Source organism: Scyliorhinus torazame, chromosome 4 (assembly GCF_047496885.1).
Source record: "Scyliorhinus torazame isolate Kashiwa2021f chromosome 4, sScyTor2.1, whole genome shotgun sequence".
Lineage (NCBI taxonomy): Eukaryota > Metazoa > Chordata > Chondrichthyes > Carcharhiniformes > Scyliorhinidae > Scyliorhinus > Scyliorhinus torazame.
In genome coordinates, this window is record NC_092710.1 from 279,364,495 (window position 1) to 279,386,949 (window position 22,455).

The following is a 22,455-nucleotide window of genomic DNA, read 5'->3' on the forward strand; positions in this document are numbered from 1 at the left end:
ATGAAGATCGGAATGGATCTAAACAGGAAGAGGAACCTTGGCAGTACGTTCATCTTGATTGTCTGCACTCTCCCTGCCAGGGAGAGTGGGAGTGAGCCCCACCTTTGAAGGTCTCTTCTTACTTCCTCCACCAGGCTGGTCATGTTCCACTTGTGGATCTGTGTCCAGTCTCTGGCTATCTGGATCCCCAGGTAGCGGAATCTGTTCTGGGCTGTTTTGAACGGGAGCCCCTCCAGCTCTCTCCCTCCCCCGTTTGGGTTCACTTGGAATGCCTTGCTTTTGCCCAGGTTAAGTTTGTAGCCCGAGAAGGTTCCAAACACTTTCAGTATTTGCAGTATTGTCTTCAGTCCCTCCTGTGGCTTCGAGACATGGAGGAGAGGTCATCTGCATAGAGTGAGACTCTGTGCTCTCTGTCTCCTCTCCGGATTTCCTTCCAGCTTTTCGCGTCCTGCAGGGCTATCGCCAGGGGTACAATGGCTAGCGCGAACAAGAGGGGACAGGGGGCAGCCCTGTCTTGTTCCTCTCTGCAGCTGGAAGTATTTAGAGCTGGTGGTGTTAGTTCGGACGCTCGCTTTGGGAGCGTTGTACAAGAGCCTCACCCAGGCGGTGAACCCCGCTCCTAGCCCAAACCGTTCCAGTACCTCGATGAGGTATTTCCATTCGACTCTGTCGAAGGCCTTTTCTGCGTCCAGGTAGACGATCACCTCTGGTGTCCTCTCCCCTGAGGGGGTCATTATTACGTTCAGCAGCCGCCTGATGTTCGCTGTGAGCTGCCTACCCTTGACAAAGCCGGTTTGGTCCTCTGCGACCACCTCTGGTACACAGCCCTCCAGCCTTTTGGCCAGGACCTTTGCGAGTATTTTCGCATCCACGTTCATCAGTGAAATGGGTCTGTATGATCCGCATTCCGTCAGGTCTTTATCTTTTTTGGGTATCAGTGAAATTGTGGCCTGCGCTAGCGTTGGGGGCAGGGTGCCCATGCCAGTGAGTCCACGAACATGTCCCTTAGGTGTGGGGCCAGGACTGGTGCAAATGTTTTGTAGAAGTCCGCCAGGAACCCATCGGGTCCCGGTGCCTTCCCTGCCTGCATGGAGCTGATGCTCTCCATGATTTCTCCCAGGTCTATTGGTGCGATTTGCTTCCTTTCTTAAGCAAGACAATAACATTGGCTATTCTCCAGTCCTCTGGAACCTTGTCTGTGGTCAAAAGGGATGTGAAGGCCCCAGCTATCTATCCCCTTGCCTTGCGCAGTAACTTGGGATAGATCCCAACCGGCCCCAGGGATTCTTTTACCTTAATGCAATTTAGGATACCCAACACTTCCTCCTTTGATATATTGACGTTCTTAAGAGTGTTCAGACACCTATCCCTGACCTCAACATCCGCCATGTCCTTCTCCCTGGTGAATAGCGATACAAAGTACTCATTAAGCATTTCACCCACTTCCTGTGGTTCCACGTATAACTACCTTGAGTGGGCCTACTCTTTCTCTTGCTACTCTCTTGCTCCTAATATATGCATAAAAAGCATTGGGATTCCCCTTGACCATATTTGCTCAAGACATTTCATGGCCCTTTTAGCGCTCCTAATTCCATGTTTTAGTTTGTTCCTATTTTCACTGTACTTCTCAAGAGCTTTGTCAGTTTTTAGATGCCGAGACCTATTGTATGCCTCCTTTTTCAAAGAACAAAGAACAAAGAAATGTACAGCACAGGAACAGGCCCTTCGGCCCTCCAAGCCCGTGCCGACCATACTGCCCGACTAAACTACAATCTTCTACACTTCCTGGGTCCGTCTCCTTCTATTCCCATCCTATTCATATATTTGTCAAGATGCCCCTTAAATGTCCCTATCGTCCCTGCTTCCACTACCTCCTCCGGTAGTGAGTTCCAGGCACCCACTACCCTCTGCGTAAAAAACTTGCCTCGTACATCTACTCTAAACCTTACCCCTCTCACCTTAAACCTATGCCCCCTAGTAATTGACCCCTCTACCCTGGGGAAAAGCCTCTGACTATCCACTCTGTCTATGCCCCTCATAATTTTGTATACCTCTATCAGGTCGCCCCTCAACCTCCTTCGTTCCAGTGAGAACAAACCGAGTTTATTCAATCGCTCCTCATAGCTTATGCCCTCCATACCAGGCAACATTCTGGTAAATCTCTTCTGCACCCTCTCTAAAACCTCCACATCCTTCTGGTAGTGTGGCGACCAGAATTGAACACTATACTCCAAGTGTGGCCTAACTAAGGTTCTATACAGCTGCAACATGACTTGCCAATTCTTATACTCAATGCCCCGGCCAATGAAGGCAAGCATGCCGTATGCCTTCTTGACTACCTTCTCCACCTGTGTTGCCCCTTTCAATGACCTGTGGACCTGTACTCCTAGATCTCTTTGACTTTCAATACTCTTGAGGGTTCTACCATTCACTGTATATTCCCTACCTGCATTAGCCCTTCCAAAATGCATTACCTCACATTTGTCCGGATTAAACTCCATCTGCCATCTCTCCGCCCAAGTCTCCAGACAATCTAAATCCTGCTGTATCCTCAGACAGTCCTCATCGCTATCCGCAATTCCACCAACCTTTGTGTCGTCTGCAAACTTACTAATCAGACCAGTTTCCTTTTGACTAAGCTTACAATTTCTCTCGTCCATGGTTCCCGAATCCTGCCATTTCTATCTTTCATTTTTGCTGGGACATGCCTGTCCTGCACTTCAATTAACTGGCCTTTAAAAGCCCCCCGACATGTCAGATGTCGATTTGTCCTCAAATAGCAGCTCCCAATCCACATTCCCCAGGCCCGGTCTAATTTGGATGTAATTGCCCTTGCCCAATTAAGCACCCTCACCAGCGGGCCACACTTGTCCTAATCCATGACTACTCGAAATCTTATGGAATTATGGTCGCTAAGCTCAAAATGTCCCTCCTGTAACCATGTCTCCGTAGTTGCATTTACATCATGGTTACATGCAGTAATCCAGGCTCTCAGTTCATGTGTTTTACCTGTTATTCTTCTTGTATTGAAGCAAACGCAGTCCAGACTTACAGTCCCACTGAGGCCTGCAGCTTCCTTCTGCCTGCTCTTACTCTGCGCTATGTTTATCTCAGTCTCACTTTTTTCCCCAGTCTCTACACTTACCAGCCTGCTGTTATGGTTCCCACCCCCCTGCCACGCTCGTTTAAACCCCCTAAACAGCACGAGAAAACCTCCTGCCCAATATATTGGTGCCCCTCCAGTTCAGGTGTAAACTATCCTTCTTTTACAGGTTCCACCTTCCCCAGAAGACATCCCAGTGATCCATATATCTAAAGCCCTCCCTCCTACACCATCTCTTTAGCCACGTGTTCAACTGTACTATCTCGCTGTTGCAAGCCTCACTAGCACGTGGCACGGGGAGTAATCCTGAGATTATTACCCTGGAGGTCCTTCTTTTTAGCTTTCGACCCAACTCCCTAAATTGTCTTTGCAGGACCTCTTCCCTCTTCCTGCCAATGTCATTAGTAACAATGTGGACAATGGCATCTGTCTGTTTACCTTCCTGATTCAGGCTGCCCTGTAGCTGTTTAGAGACATGAGGACCCTGGCACCAGGGAGGCAACACACCATCATAGAGTCCCATTTACAGCCACAGAAATGCCTGTCTGTGGCTGTGACTATCGAGTCTCCTACGACTATCACTCGCTTGGACTTAGCCCGACCCTGCTGTAAAGCAGAATCAGTTGTGGAGCCACCGGCCTGGCTGCTGCTGGTATCTTCCCCTGAGAGGCTATCTTCCCCCAACAGCATCCAAAACAGTATACCTGTTTGAGAGGGGAATAGCCACAGGAATCTCCTGCCTTACCTGCCTCCCTCACCTGGTGGTCATCCATCTACCAGTCTGAACCTGTGGTGTGACCACCTCCCAAGCGTTAGTGTCTATCACACTCTCTGCCGCCTGTATGCTCTGCAATGTGTCCATCTGCTGCTCCAACCGAATTATGCGGTCTGTGAGGAGATGTAGCTGGTCACACTTCCTGTACACATAGTCGTCAGAGACACTAGAAAGCTCCCTGCTCACCCACGTCTTGACAAGAGAAGCATATCACTGCCCTAACTGTCATCTCTGTCTCTGTACACTCCGGAAAGATATAGGAATAAGAATCTTACCTTGCATCAATTTACAGCTTGTTAAAGCCTTGGGATGAGAGGGATGGAGAACTGTGAGCAGTCTGGGCACCTTGGGGACAATATATTGGCCATGAAAGGGGTATACCATAGGTTTACCATAATGGTATCTAGACTCAAATGGTTGAGATAGGAGTAGGAGAAGAATATGTGCCCCATTAAGCCTGTCCCACCATTCAATATGATCCTGGCTGGCCGTGGGCTTCAGGGCCACTTTCCAATTTGCTTCCCATATTGCTTGATTCCCAGAGAGGCGCATCTCTACCTTGAATATATTCAATAATGGTGCATACACAGTCCCGTGACTTATATTCCAAAGATTCACAGTGTTTTCAGTACTGAAAAATGTCAGTCATATATTATCAGTCTTTTATCCTGAAACTCTGCCCCCTTGTTTTTGATTCCCAGCCATGGGGGAAATACCTCTCAGTATCTACCCTGTCAAGCCCGAACATAATCTTTTAATGTTGATGAGATTGCCTCTCATTCTTCTAAATGTCAGTGAATATCGACCCAGCTTACTCAGCCTCTCATCATTGGACGCCCCTCTCATCCCAGGTGCCAATCTAGTGAACCCTTGCTGTACTGTCTCCAATACAGGTTATTAGATCCTTTGTTAGGATCTCCATTGGGAACCATAAAGCAAATTTATCAAATTTACTGGATCTCCCCCCAAAAAAGAACAAAATTTCACTTTTGCAATTTTTACATTAAAATTAATGCAAATCAACATAAATTGAACATGAATGTTACTGAGATAGTACTGCTTTATCATAGAATCATAGAATTTACAGTGCAGAAGGAGGCCATTCAGCCCATTGAGTCTGCACTGGCCCTTGGAAAGAGCACCCCACCCAAGCCCACACCTCCATCCTATCCCGGTAAGCCAGTAACCCCACCCAACCTTTTTGGACACTAATGGCAATTTAGCATGACCAACCCACCTAACCTGCACATCTTTGGACTGTGGGAGGAAACCAGAGCACCCGGAGGAAACCCACGCAGACACGGGGAGACCGTGCAGACTCCACACAGGCAGTTACCCAAACCAGGAATCGAACCTGGGACCCTGGAGCTGTGAAGCAACTGTGCTAACCTGCGTGCTACCGTGTAGCTCGTCATTTCAATGACATTTTGAAGTTGCCTCCTCAAGCAGAGGTAAAAGATTCTATGGCGTCTTTTGCAGAAAACGCTTGATGTTCACGTAGTTTTATCGCAAAATCTGTTCATCAAACAACATCCTAAAGCTGATTAATTGGTTTGTCACATTATTTGCTGTTGCAAGCCTTGCAAATTAATTGTCTTGTTTACTCAGACGTATACTGTGATTGTACTTCAGAAATAAATAATTGGTTCGGAATTTTGTGATGTTCTGAGCAGGTTAAAAATGCTATACAAATGCAAGTTTTTCTTCAAAGTAAATTGATATCTGAAATGATTTAGATATTAAAAGAGGAGGAGCAAATGAGACAAGATACGAGAATGTTGAAGCAAGTGCTATATCTGCAATTAAACATTGTGGTTTTCTCCTATTTCTTAATGATTTTCAATTAATCTAAACTTCATTTTTCAGATTTACTCACTGTGGAAGAACTAATGAAACCTATTCAAGGGGAAGCTCTTCTAAGGAGATATGATTTAGTAAGGTAATGTGTCATAAGTTTTTTTTCTTTTTCAATTAAAGGTCAGTCAGATAGTGCTAAATATAAAAAGTTGGTATCTACAATATATCAGATAGTGTCTTGCTCTGTTGAAATGTTACATCATAGGTACTCTACTGTAAAAACCTGTGACTAATGTAAAAAATAATTCATGGTATGCAGTGTGATTCTTCTGCAGAGACTCTGACTCACCGGTTTTGAAAGATTTGGATGCTTGTCGATAATAAGCTAGCTTCACCATTGACTTGAATGGTCCAACTCGATTTAACAATGTCGGAAAGGGAGTACTAGAAGAAAACATTATGTTTCATTTAATTAATCCCAAAGGTCCATCCAGGAGCTCTAATAATCATTGATTTCACACTCTCTCCTGGCAAATTTTTCCTTACGCTCTCCACTCTTTTGTTAAATCTACAGTGTTCATTTCCACACTTATGATCTTGAGTACAATGCTCTAATCGTGAAGTACCATTCACATTGGGAGAGATTTATATATTTATTTGTAGCACTGCATGTGCTACAGCAGTACTGTGCTGGGAAAGATTCCCACTTGAAATGGGAACATGCCTTTTCCAAATATTAATGGACCTAATATGTATTTGCAGCATTTTCCACTTTATTTCAGCTTGTCAATTTTTAAAATCATAAATAGGCTTAATGGAATCAAAATATCTTCATGAAAAGATGCTATGTAGTCAATCATGCTGTTGTTTTTTGATGTAACAGATCAATGGCAAGTATTGTTACTTAATTTTCATTAGGCATTTGCTTCCAAATTACACAAATTAAATTTTGGCATTTTCTTCATCACCCTTACTACAGTATAAATGCACAGCAGGACCGTGAAGCAGCAGAAATATTCAGCAAACTGATGGCTAAGGACTTCAACAATGATGTTCCTTCTGAGTCACAGCTTGACTCCAATCATTTATCTGGAAGACAAAACACATACAAAGAATTATCTGAACGATCATTCAAGGAAAACAAGAACCACTTGGGTAGAATTTGTGATGGTCATGTGGAAGCCTTAATTAATGAAGTTCAATATGATTCTGCAACAAAACACAGCCTCACAGCTTCTGCTTCACAAACTGTTCTTTGCCACGATGCTCAGGTACATCTGATTAATTTATGTGCTATGCAGGCATTTTATTTGGATCCATTTTAGTAACTGGATGAATCTCAGTAACATATTGTGCTTTGAGGTAATTTGTATTAATTTATTTTCTTTTTATTAGTGTTGAGTATCCCTTTGGGTAACCACATCTAATGACAATGTTTCAGAATAAGACATATTTTTAATTTTCCATCTCATACTCTATTCTCATGCCAAGTTCTTCAAAAGGCAGACAATAACTTAATTTGATACGATTCAGTATTCTAACAATGTACCTTCATGCCAGTATCAGAGATACATACCACAAAGTGCACAGTACCTTCATGCCAGTATCAGAGATACATACCACAGATATTTACCATCTAGTATATTTTTTTATTGTCACAAGTAATAATTAATTACATTAACACTGCAATGAAGTTACTGTGAAAAAACCCCAGTCGCCACACTCTGGCGCCTGTTCAGATACACTGAGGGAGAATTCAGAATGTCCAATTCACCTAACAAGCATCTTTCGGGACTTGTGGGACCATTAGTTGTAATTCTTAACCTCTTGTGCATCTTTCAGTTGTCTAATGACTCTCTAAAAATTGCAATAATGAGAAATTAACCAGAAGACTACAGAAGAAGTCTCTGTATTTATAATTATGCGCTGAATTATTTTTAATGTTAAAGTTTACAAAACCTCTGAGACAATGGATTTTTCGTCAATGCTGAATGGGCTGCCGAATCTTCCGTGGTGGGGCCTACCACGACAAGGTCGGAAAATCCTGACCAATATATGTCTTTTGCGATCATTTTGATTCCAGACATAATTTGTCCGCAGGCAGTAGAGTGAGAAGGGCAAATGCTTGACAGCAATCAGTTCAATGCAGGCAGCTGTACTATATAAAATACTGCCTCGAGTGATGTGTACCGTGTTTGAAATGTCAGGTTTAGCGAGTAATGAACTTGAATTATTTAAAAGGAATATTCTAACAATAGATGGATATAAATGTGAACTCTTTCTCATGAATACCTGCAGATACTAGAACAATTGGAGCTTTATGGTTGAGAGATTTTTGCTGGTAAGGTTATCAAGGGGATTAAGGACTTCAGGGCGGAAATGGAGGGATGCAGCTCAATGTTATCTAATTATGTAGAGTAGGCCCAAAGAGCTGCATAGCCGGCTGCTCTAACTATTCAGCAAACCCTCAGTAAGAGTTGTCATTGAGTGTGCAAATCTTACTTTGAATAGTCTTTAATAATATTTTACAAATTTCAAATTAGTGGGAAGGCGGGATCAGGGTATTGAACTTGATGATCAGCCGTGTCCACTACCCCAGCCAGAAAGACCCTGTTCAAAATAAAGAAATCAATCGGGAGTACACTTTATGCACGTGTGAGTAGAAGGAGTACTCCTTCCCCCTTGACTGCCCAAATCTCCATGGATCCACCCCCCCCCCTCATCAGCTCCATGAACCTTCTTAGTTCCTTTGCTATTGCTGGCACCATGCCCGTTTTCGAGCTTGACCGGTCCAAGCCAGGGTCCATAACTGTGTTGAAATCCCCTCCCATGACCAACCTGTGCGAGTCCAGGTCCAGTATCTTTCCCAGCATCCTGCTAATAAACTCCACATCGTCCCAGTTTGGCGCATATACATTAACTAATACCACCTGCACCCCCCTCTAGCTTCCCACTGACCATAATCTACCGACCTCCCACGTCCGAGACTATTCTTCCCGGCTCAAACACCACCCGCTTATTGATCAGGATCGCGACCCCTCTAGTCTTTGAATCTAGTACCGAGTGAAACACCTGGCTGACCCAGTCTTTCCTCAGCCTAACCTGGCCCGTTACCTTAAGGTGTGTCTCCTGTAACATTACCACGTCCGCCTTCAATCCCCTAAGATGCATGAACACACGTGCCCTTTTGACCGGCCCATTTGACCATCGAACATTCCAGGTGATCAGCCTAGTTGGGGGGCTCATTGCCGCCCCCCCCTCCCCGCTCCGCCGATCAGCCATCCCCTTTTTTAGGCCCGCCTCCAGCCCGTGTTCCGCGCCTCCATCGGTCCATCCCCAGGCAGCCCCCGCCCACGACCTCCTCTCTGTCCCTCAGCCCAAGTCCCTCCCTCGTCAGCAGAACATTCACCCCCCTCTCCTGCCGAGCAACAGCACCCTGTAACCCAACCCCTTTCCTAAACCAAACATAGGCGCACCCCCCCCTGCGCTTCCGAGAGCTAGCTCGCCCAGCTAGCCTGGTGGCTACCCATCCCTGGCGCCAGATAGTCTCCCACCTATTGTTCCATCCCCACCCTCCCCCTGCTCATACAAACAAACTCCAACATCAAACAATCCCCACACAATTGCCCAACAGAAAAACACCAAGATCAAAATAAGCACACCTCCATCCCCCAACAGTGCAAATGAAAACCTTAACTCACTCAGCTCTACTGCTGGTTCCAAATCAATGCAAACGGCATCACAAACATCTTCCATAAAAACGCAAAACGAGAAACATTTTACAAAAACTGAGAAACAAAAAGAAAAAACAAAAACATGAACGTTGCAGCCAAGCTCAAAAGTTCTCAGTCCACCACCAGCCCTTTTTCGCAAAGTCCAACACGTCCTCAGGCGACTCAAAGTCGAAGTGCTGATCCTCATGCGTGACCCAGAGACGGTCTGGGTATAACAGTCCAAACCTCACCTTTTTCTTGGAAAGGATCGTCCTGATCTGGTTGAAGCCTGCTCTCCTCCTGGCCACCTCCACACTCAGATCTTGGTAAACCCGCAGGATGCTGTTGTCCCACTCACAGCTCCGTGTCTGCTTGGCCCACTGTAGAATACGCTCCTTATCCGAGAACCTGTGGAATCTCACCACCATTGCCCTCGGGGGCGGGGGGGTCTCCCATTCGCGGCTTCCTCGCGAGTGCTCTGAGCCCTATCCACCTCCAAGGGCCGGGCGAATGCCCCCTCCCCTAGCAGCTTCTCAAACATGTCTGCGATGTATGCCCCAGCGTCCGTTCCTTCGGACCCCTCCGGGAGCCCGACAATTCTTAGGTTCTGCCGGCGGGACCTATTCTCTAGGTCCTCCACCTTCTCCAGAAGCTTCTTCTGCTGGTCCCTCAGCATCCTCACCTCCAGCTCCACCGCAGTCTGATGCTCCTCCTGCTCAGCCAGCGCCTTCTCCACCTTCTGGATCGCCCGATCCTGGGCGTCCAGTCTATGCTTAAACCGCTCAATTGACTCTTTTATCGGGTTCAAGCAGTTCCGTTTCTGCGTAGCAAAGCCTTCCTGAATGACTTGTATCAGCTGCTCCATAGACTGCTGGGTCGACAAGCCAGAGGTACCACCCTCCACCATGCTGTCTCCTGTTGCAACTACAGCCCAAGTCTTCTCTATCTTTTTGTTTCTGCCCTTACGAACACTTCTAGTCCTTTTCTCCATGCACCGAAGTGGGAATTCAGTAGAGAATTGCCAATGATATCCGTTCTACAAATCAAATCCGTTAGAAAATCGGGGGGAAAGGGCCAAACGTCCAACCAGAGCGGGAGCCACCAAATGTGTGACTTACTCCTTCATAGCCGCCACCGGAAGTCCACCATACGCCTTCTTAACAACCCTATCAACCTGGGTGGCACCTTTGAGGGATCTATGTACGTGGACCCCAAGATCCCTCTGTTCCTCCACACTTCCAAGAATCCTGCCTTTAACCCTGTATTCAGCATTCAAAGTTGACCTTCCAAAATGAATCACTTCACATTTATCTAGGTTGAACTCCATCTGCCACTTCTCAGCCCAGTTCTGCATCCTGCCAATGTCCTGTTGAAACCTGCAACGGCCCTCAACACTATCTACAACTCCACCAACCTTCGTGTCATCGGTAAACTTACTAACCCACCCTTCCACTTCCTGATCAAAGTCATTTATAAAAACCACAAAGAACAGAGGTCCCAGAACAGATCCCTGTGGGACACCACTGGTCACCGACCGCCAGGTGGAATACTTTCCATCCACTACCACTCGCTGTCTTTCGGCCAGCCAAATCTGTATCCAGACAGCCAAATTTCCCTGTATCCCATGCCCCTGACTTTCTGACTGTGCCTACCATGGGGAACCTTATCAAATGACTTACTAAAATCCATATACACCACATCCACTGCCCGACCTTCATCAATGTGTCTCGTCACATCCTCAAAGAATTAAATGAGGCTTGTGAGGCATGACCCGCACAAAGCCATGCTGATTATCTTTAATCAAACTATGTTTCTCTAAAAATCATAAATGCTATCAGTAAATTTGCAGACGATACGAAGATTGGTGGAGTTGTGGATAGTAAGGAGGGCTGTTGTCGGCTGCAAAGAGACATAGATAGGATGCAGAGCTGGGCTGAGAAGTGGCAGATGGAGTTTAACCCTGAAAAGTGTGAGGTTGTCCATTTTGGAAGGACAAATATGAATGCGGAATACAGGGTTAACGGTAGAGTTCTTGGCAATGTGGAGGAGCAGAGAGATCTTGGGGTCTATGTTCATATATCTTTGAAAGTTGCCAGTCAAGTGGATAGAGCTGTGAAGAAGGCCTGTGGTGTGCTCGCGTTCATTAACAGAGGGATTGAATTTAAGAGCCGTGAGGTGATGATGCAGCTGTACAAAACTTTGGTAAGGCCACATTTGGAGTACTGTGTACAGTTTTGGTCGCCTCATTTTAGGAAGGATGTGGAAGCTTTAGAAAAGGTGCAAAGAAGATTTACCAGGATGTTGCCTGGAATGGAGAGTAGGTCTTACGAGGAATGGTTGAGGGTGCTAGGCCTTTTCTCATTAGAACGGAGAAGGATGAGGGGCGACTTGATAGAGGTTTATAAGATGATCAGGGGAATAGATAGAGTAGACAGTCAGAGACTTTTTCCCCGGGTGGAACTCACCATTACAAGGGGACATAAATTTAAGGTGAAAGGTGGAAGATATAGGAGGGATATCAGAGGTAGGTTCTTTACCCAGAGAGTAGTGGGGGCATGGAATGCACTGCCTGTGGAAGTAGTTGAGTCGGAAACATTAGGGACCTTCAAGCAGCTATTGGATAGGTACATGGATTACGGTAAAATGATATAGTGTAGATTTATTTGTTCTCAAGGGCAGCACGGTAGCATTGTGGATAGCACAATTGCTTCACAGCTCCAGGGTCCCAGGTTCGATTCCGGCTTGGGTCACTGTCTGTGCAGAGTCTGCACGTCCTCCCCGTGTCTGCGTGGGTTTCCTCCGGGTGCTCCGGTTTCCTCCCACAGTCCAAAGATGTGCGGGTTAGGTGAATTGGCCAATGATAAATTGCCCTTAATGTCCAAATTGCCCTTGGTGTTGGGTGGAGGTGTTGAGTTTGGGTAGGGTGTTCTTTCCAAGAGCCGGGGCAGACTTAAAGGGCCGAATGGCCTCCTTCTGCACTGTAAATTCAATGATAATCTATGATAAATCTAGGACAAAGGTTCGGCACAACATCGTGGGCTGAAGGGCCTGTTCTGTGCTGTATTTTCTATGTTCTATCTCTCAGAAACCACCACAGACGTAAGACTGACTGGTCTGTAATTCCCAGGGATTTCCCTATTCCCTTTCTTGAACAGGGGAACAACATTCGCTTCCCTCGAATCATCCGGTACTACTCCCGTGAAGAGTGAGGACACAAAGATCATCACCAACGGGGCAGCAATTTCCTCCCTCGCTTCCCGTAGTAACCTTGGGAATATCCCGTCTGGACCAGGGGACTTATCTATCCTGATGCTTTTCAAAATTTCCAGCACATCCTCCTTAATATCAACCTGTCCGAGTCGATTAACCTGGTTCACGCTGTTCTCATGAGAAACAAGGTCCCTCTCTCTAGTGAATACTGAAGCAAAATATTCATTTAGGGCCTGTAGCTGATTTTCTCCTTGGTTCAATTGCTCTGTTTTATTACCTTTGCTCTCGAGTCGCCAGGTATCTTTATGATACCGTCACGAGGTTCAAGTCCAAGTAATGATCAATAATCCAATAAACCGATTAGTAAGATTTAAATCAAAGCACATTTATTGTACACAGTAATCGTTACTCATGCACAAATTCTACGTCTAAGCTACTTCTACAACTAACAGGCCTATACTTAACTTTGGACTGGCCCACCAGGTCAGGGGAACAAATGGCCTTTCGTTCGGGTTCTGAGTCTGCGGGATTCGAAGTTGGTACGGATTGGTAGCTCGGAGCACCTATCTCGTAGCGAGCGTTGAATTAAGACTTACGATCTCGATGATCACTGGAGTCACTGCACCGGTCACGGTCAGTGTTGGTTCCTTTTGCTGGGTGACCCGGGCAGGAAGAAGAGAGCGGTGAAGAGAGGTGAAAAGAGCGATTTGAACTTGGGGCTCAACTCTTATAGTCCCCAGGGGCTTCCCATCTTTCGGGGCGGACCCTGTACCTGGTCCCAAGTGATTGGACTTTGTCTCAATCGCTTGGTTCGATTTTCTCCAATACTGGAGCGGTTCCCTGACCGACGGGCGGTCTTGAGGTGCTCGTTCACCTCCTTTGTGTTGGCTCCTGCTGGCGCCGAGGAGTCTGGCTTTGCTTTGTTTGTCAAAAATGTTACTTATTGTTCCTGGGGATTGCTCATCAGTTTGCAGATGGCTGCTACTTTGTTATGCTGATGGTCGCTGGTATCAATGTTGTCTGGTTTTTGCAGAGGTAAATACACAGCAAACCTGCAGCTGCTGGTTTTTGTCTTGTTGGCTGACTTTTCCATCAGCCTTTGCCGTTCGCCATTTTGAATCGGGTGTTGGCCAATTTAAGTGGCTACAGGCCTCCCCTACCTCCTCAGGCTCTAGACACGATCTCCCACCACCATCCCTCATAGGCCCTACTCTCACTCTGGCGATCCTCTTATTTCTCACATAAGTGTAGAACGTCTTGGGGTTTTCCCTAATCCTTCCCGCCAGAGCTTTCTCATGCCCCCTTCTAGCTCTCCTAGGTCCATTTTCGAATTCCTTCCTGGCTACCTTGTAACCCTTTCGGGATGAGCAATAACTTCTGGTTAGGTAGAAAAGCCCATAATCCCATTAATGAATAAAAAGAAATGACCCCTCACAACAACTTTATTCCTGGTCTCCTCTCTCTCTCTGTACTTCCTAACATCCCCATCTGTCCACTCGCCCTCATCTTTATGCTTCAGTGATAGTCACCCTCACAAAATGCTCACCATTCATCTTTTATATAGATGCCGTTGCTCTCACTCATGTATCTGTTCCTCCCCTTAATTAGGAGAGAGCACAGAATATAAGAGAGGGAAAGAATAAAGGTGACACTCCAGCCATCTTTCTATTGACAGTTGCAGAGGAGGTTATGCTGGATATCAGTGGAGACTGAACATGTTTGGATTTTCTCTCATTCATTCATGGAGCATTTACTGCCCATCCTGAATTGCTAGGCCATTTCAGAGGATTCAGCGCCAAAACGGTTGAACACAATGGTGACTTGCAGAACCACAAGGTCTTCTTGGTAGCAGGTCTTGTTTTATCAGGTTCCAAATGTCTGCCACCACCTGCTGCAAAACCTGAGATACTGGTGTTGTTATATATCGACAAAGCTTATTATCTGTGCATCCTGTGTAGCAGCCATGGCCTTCTGAGGCTACTCGCCTATGCTGATGATCGCTCGCCTGTGGAATGGCAGGTCTGTGCAGAGCAGACTATTGCTACTCCTGGTGTTACTGCTGCTGCTCAGCTGATGTCCGAAGTAACACAGCAGAAGTGACACCATGGATCAAAGCTTCAAAATGGAAGCCATGGGTGCGATCCAACGGCCACAATGCGCCAGAAAACCAACTTGCCACGGCGCAGCATGGCCATTGAAAGCTGGGAGACCCTGCTCCGGAGATCCTCGCGAGCTGTTGCAATGTGAATCCTGCCCACAACAGCTTTTGGCAAATCTGCATATTAGAGCAAGGCTTCTTAATGTGCAGGTTCCCGAGGTACCTGAGCCCTTGGGCGAATGTCATTCAGTAGTGGTCCCCACAAACTGGGACCAGATGGAACTGTACTCATGGGGGTCTCCCAAGGGATCGGAGGCCCCCAGCAGTGTGCTTTTGGGCAGGGTGGCGCCCTGGCATCGCTGGTTCCAGCTGGGCACCCTGGCAGTGCCACCTGGATGCCAGCCTGGCACTGCCAAGGTGTCCAGGTGACACTACCCACTGGTAGGGGCAATTCCAGGTTGGCACTGCCAAAGTGCCAAACTGGCATTTTTTTTGCACCCACTTGAACAGGCTGGGGATTCCTGGCATGGGTGCTGGGGGGGGGAAGGGGGAATTTGCGGGGTGTCAGGGACCCTCCCAAAGTGCATTCGGGCTTGGGGGGGTGTTGTGGGTCGTTTCCGGAGGCCATGAGATTGGTCCCGATCTCGTGCTATACTGGGGTGTTCCGGCAAGCGGAGCTCCCCACCATACAAAATGTGGCTGTGTGTGGCCTCAGTCACATGTTCCCCGTTCAGGCCCCTTATATAACACGAGTCGCATTGAATAGCCATGTGTTTTTCAATACTGCGAGCACTGGGAAACACATGGCTAAACACGCTCGCTCGGTTACTCTGTTCCCTTTTGGGAGAATCGCGCCCAAGTGTACCAACCTCAAAAGCTGCCAAAGTTATGTCCAAAGTAGCTAAATTGACCTCTCGTACAATCGCGAGCACAAGAACTCAGCTGTGAAGTTTCAGTACTTACTGACATATTTCTTTGTTATATTTTCAGCCTCCTCAAATTTCCAATTTTCTTTACCTTGCTTTGATTGGCGAGTTGTCGGAAGTTTAGGAAATTTATCAATCCAGAGCTAAATTCAACTGCAAGTTAGTATCGTTGAAATTCAGAGATTAACATATTGAAATTGACAACCCACCCCCCTCGCGCAGGAGAATTGTTTGCACGCAACCTGAAACACTGCAGTTAAATGTGGAAGCTAACACTTTGGAGCCGGCTTCCCAACACACTCAATTTCTCAAGTTTTAATCCCCCTATGCATATTTCCAAACCCATGTATTACTGCAGATTAAAATGAGCCTTTTTTTATGATACAAAGAAAGCAGCACAATCCCCAAAACTCACTCCGATGCAGAACAACTTTATAAGAATATTTGAGATTTTCATCTAAATATTTATTTAGTGTTAATTCCTGCCAGATTTTCTGGTCGATAGATTAGTTTGTAGATGTCAGTTGACTGGTTGAATACGTTTTAGTGATGCTTTATTTCCTCTTGTGGGCATTTTTGCATTTTCTCCATTCTTGGGATAATATCATCCTACGTTTTGTTATCAATATGCAGATTTCAGCTGAAACCAAGAGCACAAAACTTAAAAACAAGAAGCCCTTTGCTGGAAGCTGTGCATCTTTCCACAGTTCAGGATATGGCAAAGTCAGCCCATTGAGGAAAGAATCCCTTGGTGCTGGTGAAAGACAAACTCGTTTGAGTCGACCAAAACAAACTACGCCAATTAAAGGTGTTAAAGCCAGGTCTCCATCTGAGTGTACAAAAGGCAAATTGAAAGGTAAGGTATTTTTCCTGTGGTCTATAATTTTTTTCGAAATTAATTGTTGGAGAGATAAGAACTCGGAGTAGGAGTAGGCATTTCAGCCCCTCGAGCCTGCTCTACCATTCAATACGAATTTGTCTGATCTCTTTCGGTCTCAACGACGTTTTCCTGCCCGTTCTCCATAATCCTTCAACCCATTACTAATTAAAAATCTGCCTATCTCTTCAAATTTACTCACTGTCCAGCATCCACCGCACTTTTTGAGATAGTGAATGCCACAGATTCACGACCCTTTGAGGGAAGCCATTTCTCTTCATCTCTGTTTTATATCTGCTACTCTTTATTCTAAAACTATGACCTCTCGTTCTCGATTACCACACAAGAGGAAGCATCTGCTCCATGTCTAATTTGTCAATACTTTTATCATCTTGTATACCTCTCAGACTGAGATCTCCTCTCAGTCATCTAAACTTGAGAGAGTATAGGCCGATACTCAATATAGGCTCAATCTCTCTTCATAAAACAAACCCCTCATCTCTGGAATCAATCTAGTGAACCTCCTCTAAACTGCCTCCAATGCAACTGCATCCTTCCTCAAATAAGAGGAGTAAAACTGTACACAATACTCTGGGTTTGGTCTTAGCAATGCGTTGTATAGTTGCAGCAACACTTCCGTACTTTTATCCTTTATTCCTTTAGCTATAAAGGCTAAAATTCCATTTGTTTTCCTTATTACCTACGCACTAGATTTTCATACACGAGGACACCCAGATCTCTCTGCACTGATGCACTCTGAAGTTTCTTTCCATTTTTCCGACCAAAATGGATAACCTCACACTTGTCCACATTAAACTCCATCTGCTAAACTTTTACCCATTCACCTAACTTATCTATATCCATTTTTAAATTTCTTATTTCCACATTGCAACTTGCTATTGCATCTATTTTAGTGTCACTTGCAAATTTGGCTATCGTACCATCTATCCCTACATCCAAGTCATTAACAAATATTGTAAATAGTTGGGGCTCAAGGACTGAACCCTGTGGCATCTAACCAATCAGAATAAAGACCCATTTATCCTAACTCTCTGCCTTCCGGTTATCCGGTCTTCTATCCAAGCTAATAAATACCACTACCCCATGTAATTTTGCGTTGTATTTTAACCTTTTATGTGGCACCTTATTAATGCTTTACTACGGGCACAATCCAATAGCCACGCTGCATTTGAAAAGCAGCTCACTGGCGCAGCATGGCTGATAAAAGCTGTGAGACCCTGCTCCTGGGACCTACCCGACTCTCAACGCCTCAAGAGATCCAACACGATATCGCATGATGTTCTGATGTAAACCCCGCGCATTATGGGTGGATCACCTTTTGGCAAATCTGATAATTAGAGCGAGATAGCTAGTCTCACTCTAATGTGCAGATTCCCGACGTACCTGAGGCTTTGGGATTCATCCCCTTTGCCTCAGAGACCTTGGACGAGTGCCAGTCAGCACTGGCCCCCATAAATGGGGAACCATATGGAACGGCACTCCTCGCGTCTCCCAGGGATCAGAGGCCCCAGCTGCGTGTCCTCTGGGCACACATGTTGCTCTGGCACTGCTAGTGCTGCCAGGGCACTCTGGCAGTGCCACCTGATCTTGCCATCAGCTGGCATGGGCACTGCAGAGTCTTTTGCGAGCGCACTTGGGCCGGGGGTGACCTGTGTGGGTGCTTGGGGGGAGCGTCGGGGCATCCGGGGACCCTTCCATAGTGAGTTCAGGCTGGGCGTGGTGGGGTTTGGGGATAGCTTCGAGGGCCTCAGGATGCCATTTCAAAATGACGGCCCGATCTCTCGCTACACTGGGGAGTTCAAGTGAGCGGAGCTCCTCAGTGTTGAAAACGGGACTATGAGTGGCCTGTTATTACTTTCTTAATAGATTCTAACAATTTCCCAATCTCAGATGTTAAACTAACTGATCTCTAGTTTCCTACTTTTGCTTACCTCTCTTTTTGATTAAGAGCATTACAGTCCACTGGAATCTTTTCCCCCATCTAGGGAATTTTGGAATATTATAACCAATGAATCCACTAGCTAATGGGCATCACTAGCAAGCTCTATGTTTATTGTCCATCCCTAGTTGTCCTTGAGAAGAAGGTTGAACCTCTGCGGTCTGTATAATAAAGGCACATTGTTGTTGGGGAAGTTTCAGGACTTTGATTCAGTATTGATCAGTGACCAAGTTGAGTTTTATTCTTAAATATTTAACCAAGGCAAAATTCTTTGAGGAGTAGTATTTTTAAATCAAGAGTTATCAGCATTATGCCCTTTTCTAAATAAACCAACCAAAGTGGTCTGAGCTATTCTTCTTGTGGAATCCTAAGTTGGGTTTTAATGTTGAGAACAAATGACTGTCTTTAACCTGGTTATTGTAAACTCCGTAATCACACATTATTTTGCAACATTAACGTTGCCTCTGCTGCAGTGTTCGTTACAAGTAGTCTTAGAATGTGCTGCAGAAGATGTTTTTTTATTAGCACCTTTGATTTGTCAAAAATAAAATATTGCAGATACTGGAAATCTAAAATGAAAACAAAAAGTGTTGGAAAAACTCATCAGATCTGGCAGCATCTGTGGAGCGAGAAAATAACTTATTTGAAAACTTGTTCTGAAGAAGAGTCATATTGGACTGTTTTTCTCTCTCTGTTGATGCTGCCAGACCACTTGTTTTAGTGTTATTCATTTTTATCTTTAATCTCATTATAGTAGTCTCTATAATAATTTGCCAGCCAATTTTTTTTCCTCCATTCGAAGCACTAACTTAAAGTTTAAGCTATGCATTATTATGCTCAAGTAAAAACAGAAAGTGCTGGAAAAGCTCCACAGGCCTATGGAGAGAGTTACAATTAACTTTTCGAAGTTCAGTGTGACTCTTCTGCAGCACTGAAAAGAGGTAGAAATGTGATGGGTTTATGCTGTTGAAAATGAGGGGTGGAGGGTCAGGTGGAACAAAAGGCAAGGTCAGGGATGGTGGGAGAGATTAAATGTCAAAGATGTCTTGGAACAAAAAGCAAACGGCGCGGTAATGGTTGAAGTGAAGAAACCCAATAAGTGTTAATGGCAGAATAAAGGATAAAATTTGCTAAAATGGATAACTTGATTATAGTGCACCTTTTCAACTTTACCTTTCACCCTTGATCAAACAGGGCAATTACTGGCAACCCGGACAATCAGATCCACAAAGCACAAACCTGCTGAAAATGGCCTGGGAAGTCAGTTATTTACCTCCAGTCAGTCATTTACTTCACACCATCAGCACCAGGTCAATAGTAAACCAGACCATGCACTGTTATTTGGTGGTCACGTGCAGGATCAGGTAAAATTTAAAGCAATTGTATGTAATCAGTATTATTTCTACTTGAACATGGACAACAGATGACTCCAAATAGCATTCATGGGTTAAATAAAAGCCTGACTGCAAAAGGGGAAAACGATATGGAGGAAATCAAGACATTTAGGGGTAGGGAAACTGAATGCATGGTCAAAGAGAAAATAAATAAGAGGCTTTTGTGTTCAGGGAGGAAGTTAGTGATGTGAAGTTTTTTTTTAGAACAGCTCACAAGTTGATACCACATTGCCCAAGTAATCAGTTTCCAGTAGTGGAATCAGAGATCAACGAGAACATTGCAGGAGTTGGGAGCTGCAAATAGTCTTCAGCCGAAGTCCGACCATTAAAGAAAGGCCAGAGAAAGGCACGAGTTGAACTTAGCATAAAAGTAAATTACTGCAGATGCTGGAAATATGAAACAAATACAGAAAATGCTGGAAATATTTGGCAGGTCGAGCAGCATCGAGAGAGTGCGAAACACAGTTCATGTTACAGGTTTGTGACTGAGTTGAACTTGATCTTGATAACCTGTTTTCTAAGTTACAAGAAACCTGGCAAGGATGGAGATGATGGGTTTGTCTGAGTGGACATTGAACCACAAAATCTGGACTAATTAGCTGTGAAACATTAATGTGGCAAGGTGCTGAAAGAATGTAGGTGGAGAGGGGGGTAGAGATCTGTGTTGCTAAGTGTTCTAGTGATAAAATATAATCTTGTGACAGAGCAGTTGTGGACTAGGAAGGTGAGTTCAAATTTAGACAGGATATTAAGATGCAGCTACACTGGATTCCGAGTCAGAGATACTTAGGTATTAACAGAAGCTGAAAAAGATGAGTTAGTTTTACCAATTTTAAGTGAAGGTTATTTTGAATCATGTATCATTAAATAATTGAAGCAGACTAAGAAGATTAGAAGCCTTGGTGGCTGTAAAGAAATATCAAATTTTCCAATATTACTGTGGGATATTGTGAATAAGCTTTTGGGGGTCTGTGTGTTTATTTGTTTGTGTGTGTGACTAAGTTTAAAAAAAATAAATTTTAGAGTACCCAATTCATTTTGAAGCAGGCAGTTTGAAGTGAGGGTGAGCAAAGCTAAGATGGGATAAGTAAATAACGTGGATGGGAATTTGCATGAGGAGATAAAGAAGGTTTGTCCGTGTATATTTAGTGAATTTCTGAAGCGATGAAAGGAAGGTTTAAAACTGGAAAAGATCACACATGAATAAAGCAATGTTATTAAGTTTATTTTTCCCGAAAATACCGGCCATTAGGAGAACATGAAAGATTTTTAAATTCTGGGGAAGTTAACTTCAAATAAAAATGTTAAGAACAATGAGTTAAAGATAGAAGAGAAACAACATATTGAAGGAGAAATTGAAAACTGTGTTAGAAAGAGAGGACACGTGACATCCTGAAGAATGTGCTTTGTGAGTACAGAACTGTGAAGTAAGCAGCTGCTAGTCACCCCCAGAGAAGTGCTTGTTCGTTCCAGGAGGCAAAGTTTTGTTACAAGCCTTGGATTTCCATTGTCGAGTGAATGGGAGAGAAAATCCCTGTGAAATACCCCCACCACCCAGGGCAACAATGAGTGCCTTGCAGTAATATTACTGGGACTTGTGTAAATGAAGAATCTATAGGGATGCCTGATAGAAATCTTGTGGGGATGCTGTAAGACTAAATTTAACTGTGCAGCTATAATCCTGATGTGGAGATGCCGGCGTTGGACTAAGGTGGACACAGTAAGAAGTCTTACTGCACCAGTCAAGTCAATGCCAGATTCAGCAGTCGCATTCACAAGACAGCCCCGAACGTCAGCCAAGCACAACGCAATGCCATCCGCGCTCTCAAGACCAACTACAACATTGTCACCACAACATTGTCATCAAACCAACAGATAAAGGAGGGGCCACCGTCATAGGTGGACGGACTACGGCAAAGAAATGTACCGAAAACTCAACAACCAGTAACAGTACAGACAGTTACCCGCAGATCCGACCAAAGAACATACCCGCCAACTCAACAGACTGATCAAGACCTTGGGATCCAGACCCTCAGAGCACCCGATGTGTTGTCATCCCACGTACACCAGGCATTGGAGATTTCTACTGCCTCCCGAAAATGCACAAGGCCAACACACCAGGCCGTCCTATCGTATCAGGAAACGGGACCCAGTGTGAGAACCTCTCTGGCTACATCGAGGGCATATTGAAATCCATCGTACAAGGAACCCCCAGCTTCTGTCGAGACATGACGGACTTCTTACAGAAACTCAGCACCCATGGACCAGTTGAATCAGGAACATTCCTCGTCACAATGGATGTCTCGGCATTCTACACCAGCATCCCCCATGATGACGGCATTGCTGCAACAGCCTCAGTACTCAACACCGACAACTGCCAATCTCCAGAAGCAATTCTACAACTCATCTGCTTCATCCTGGATCACAACGTTTTCACCTTCGACAACAAGTTCTTTATCTAGACACACGGAACAGCCATGGGGACCAAACTCGCACCTCAATATGCCAACAACTTCATGTACAAGTTCGAACAAGGCCTCCTCACTGCACAGGACCTTCAACCGACTCTATACACCAGATACATCAATGGCATTTTTTTCCT

At 45.1% G+C, this 22,455-nt stretch overlaps 1 protein-coding gene across 1 annotated transcript in view; it reads left to right on the forward strand.

Annotated features, from left to right (window-relative positions):
- The window catches only part of cep162 (centrosomal protein 162), a 211,735-nt gene that overhangs the window by 52,920 nt on the left and 136,360 nt on the right, over nucleotides 1-22,455 (forward strand). Inside the window, exons 12-15 of the mRNA XM_072499835.1 lie at nucleotides 5,745-5,817; nucleotides 6,655-6,946; nucleotides 16,256-16,478; nucleotides 19,654-19,823. Coding sequence (XP_072355936.1) covers nucleotides 5,745-5,817; nucleotides 6,655-6,946; nucleotides 16,256-16,478; nucleotides 19,654-19,823 — 758 coding nt within the window. The remainder of the gene's footprint in view (nucleotides 1-5,744; nucleotides 5,818-6,654; nucleotides 6,947-16,255; nucleotides 16,479-19,653; nucleotides 19,824-22,455) is intronic.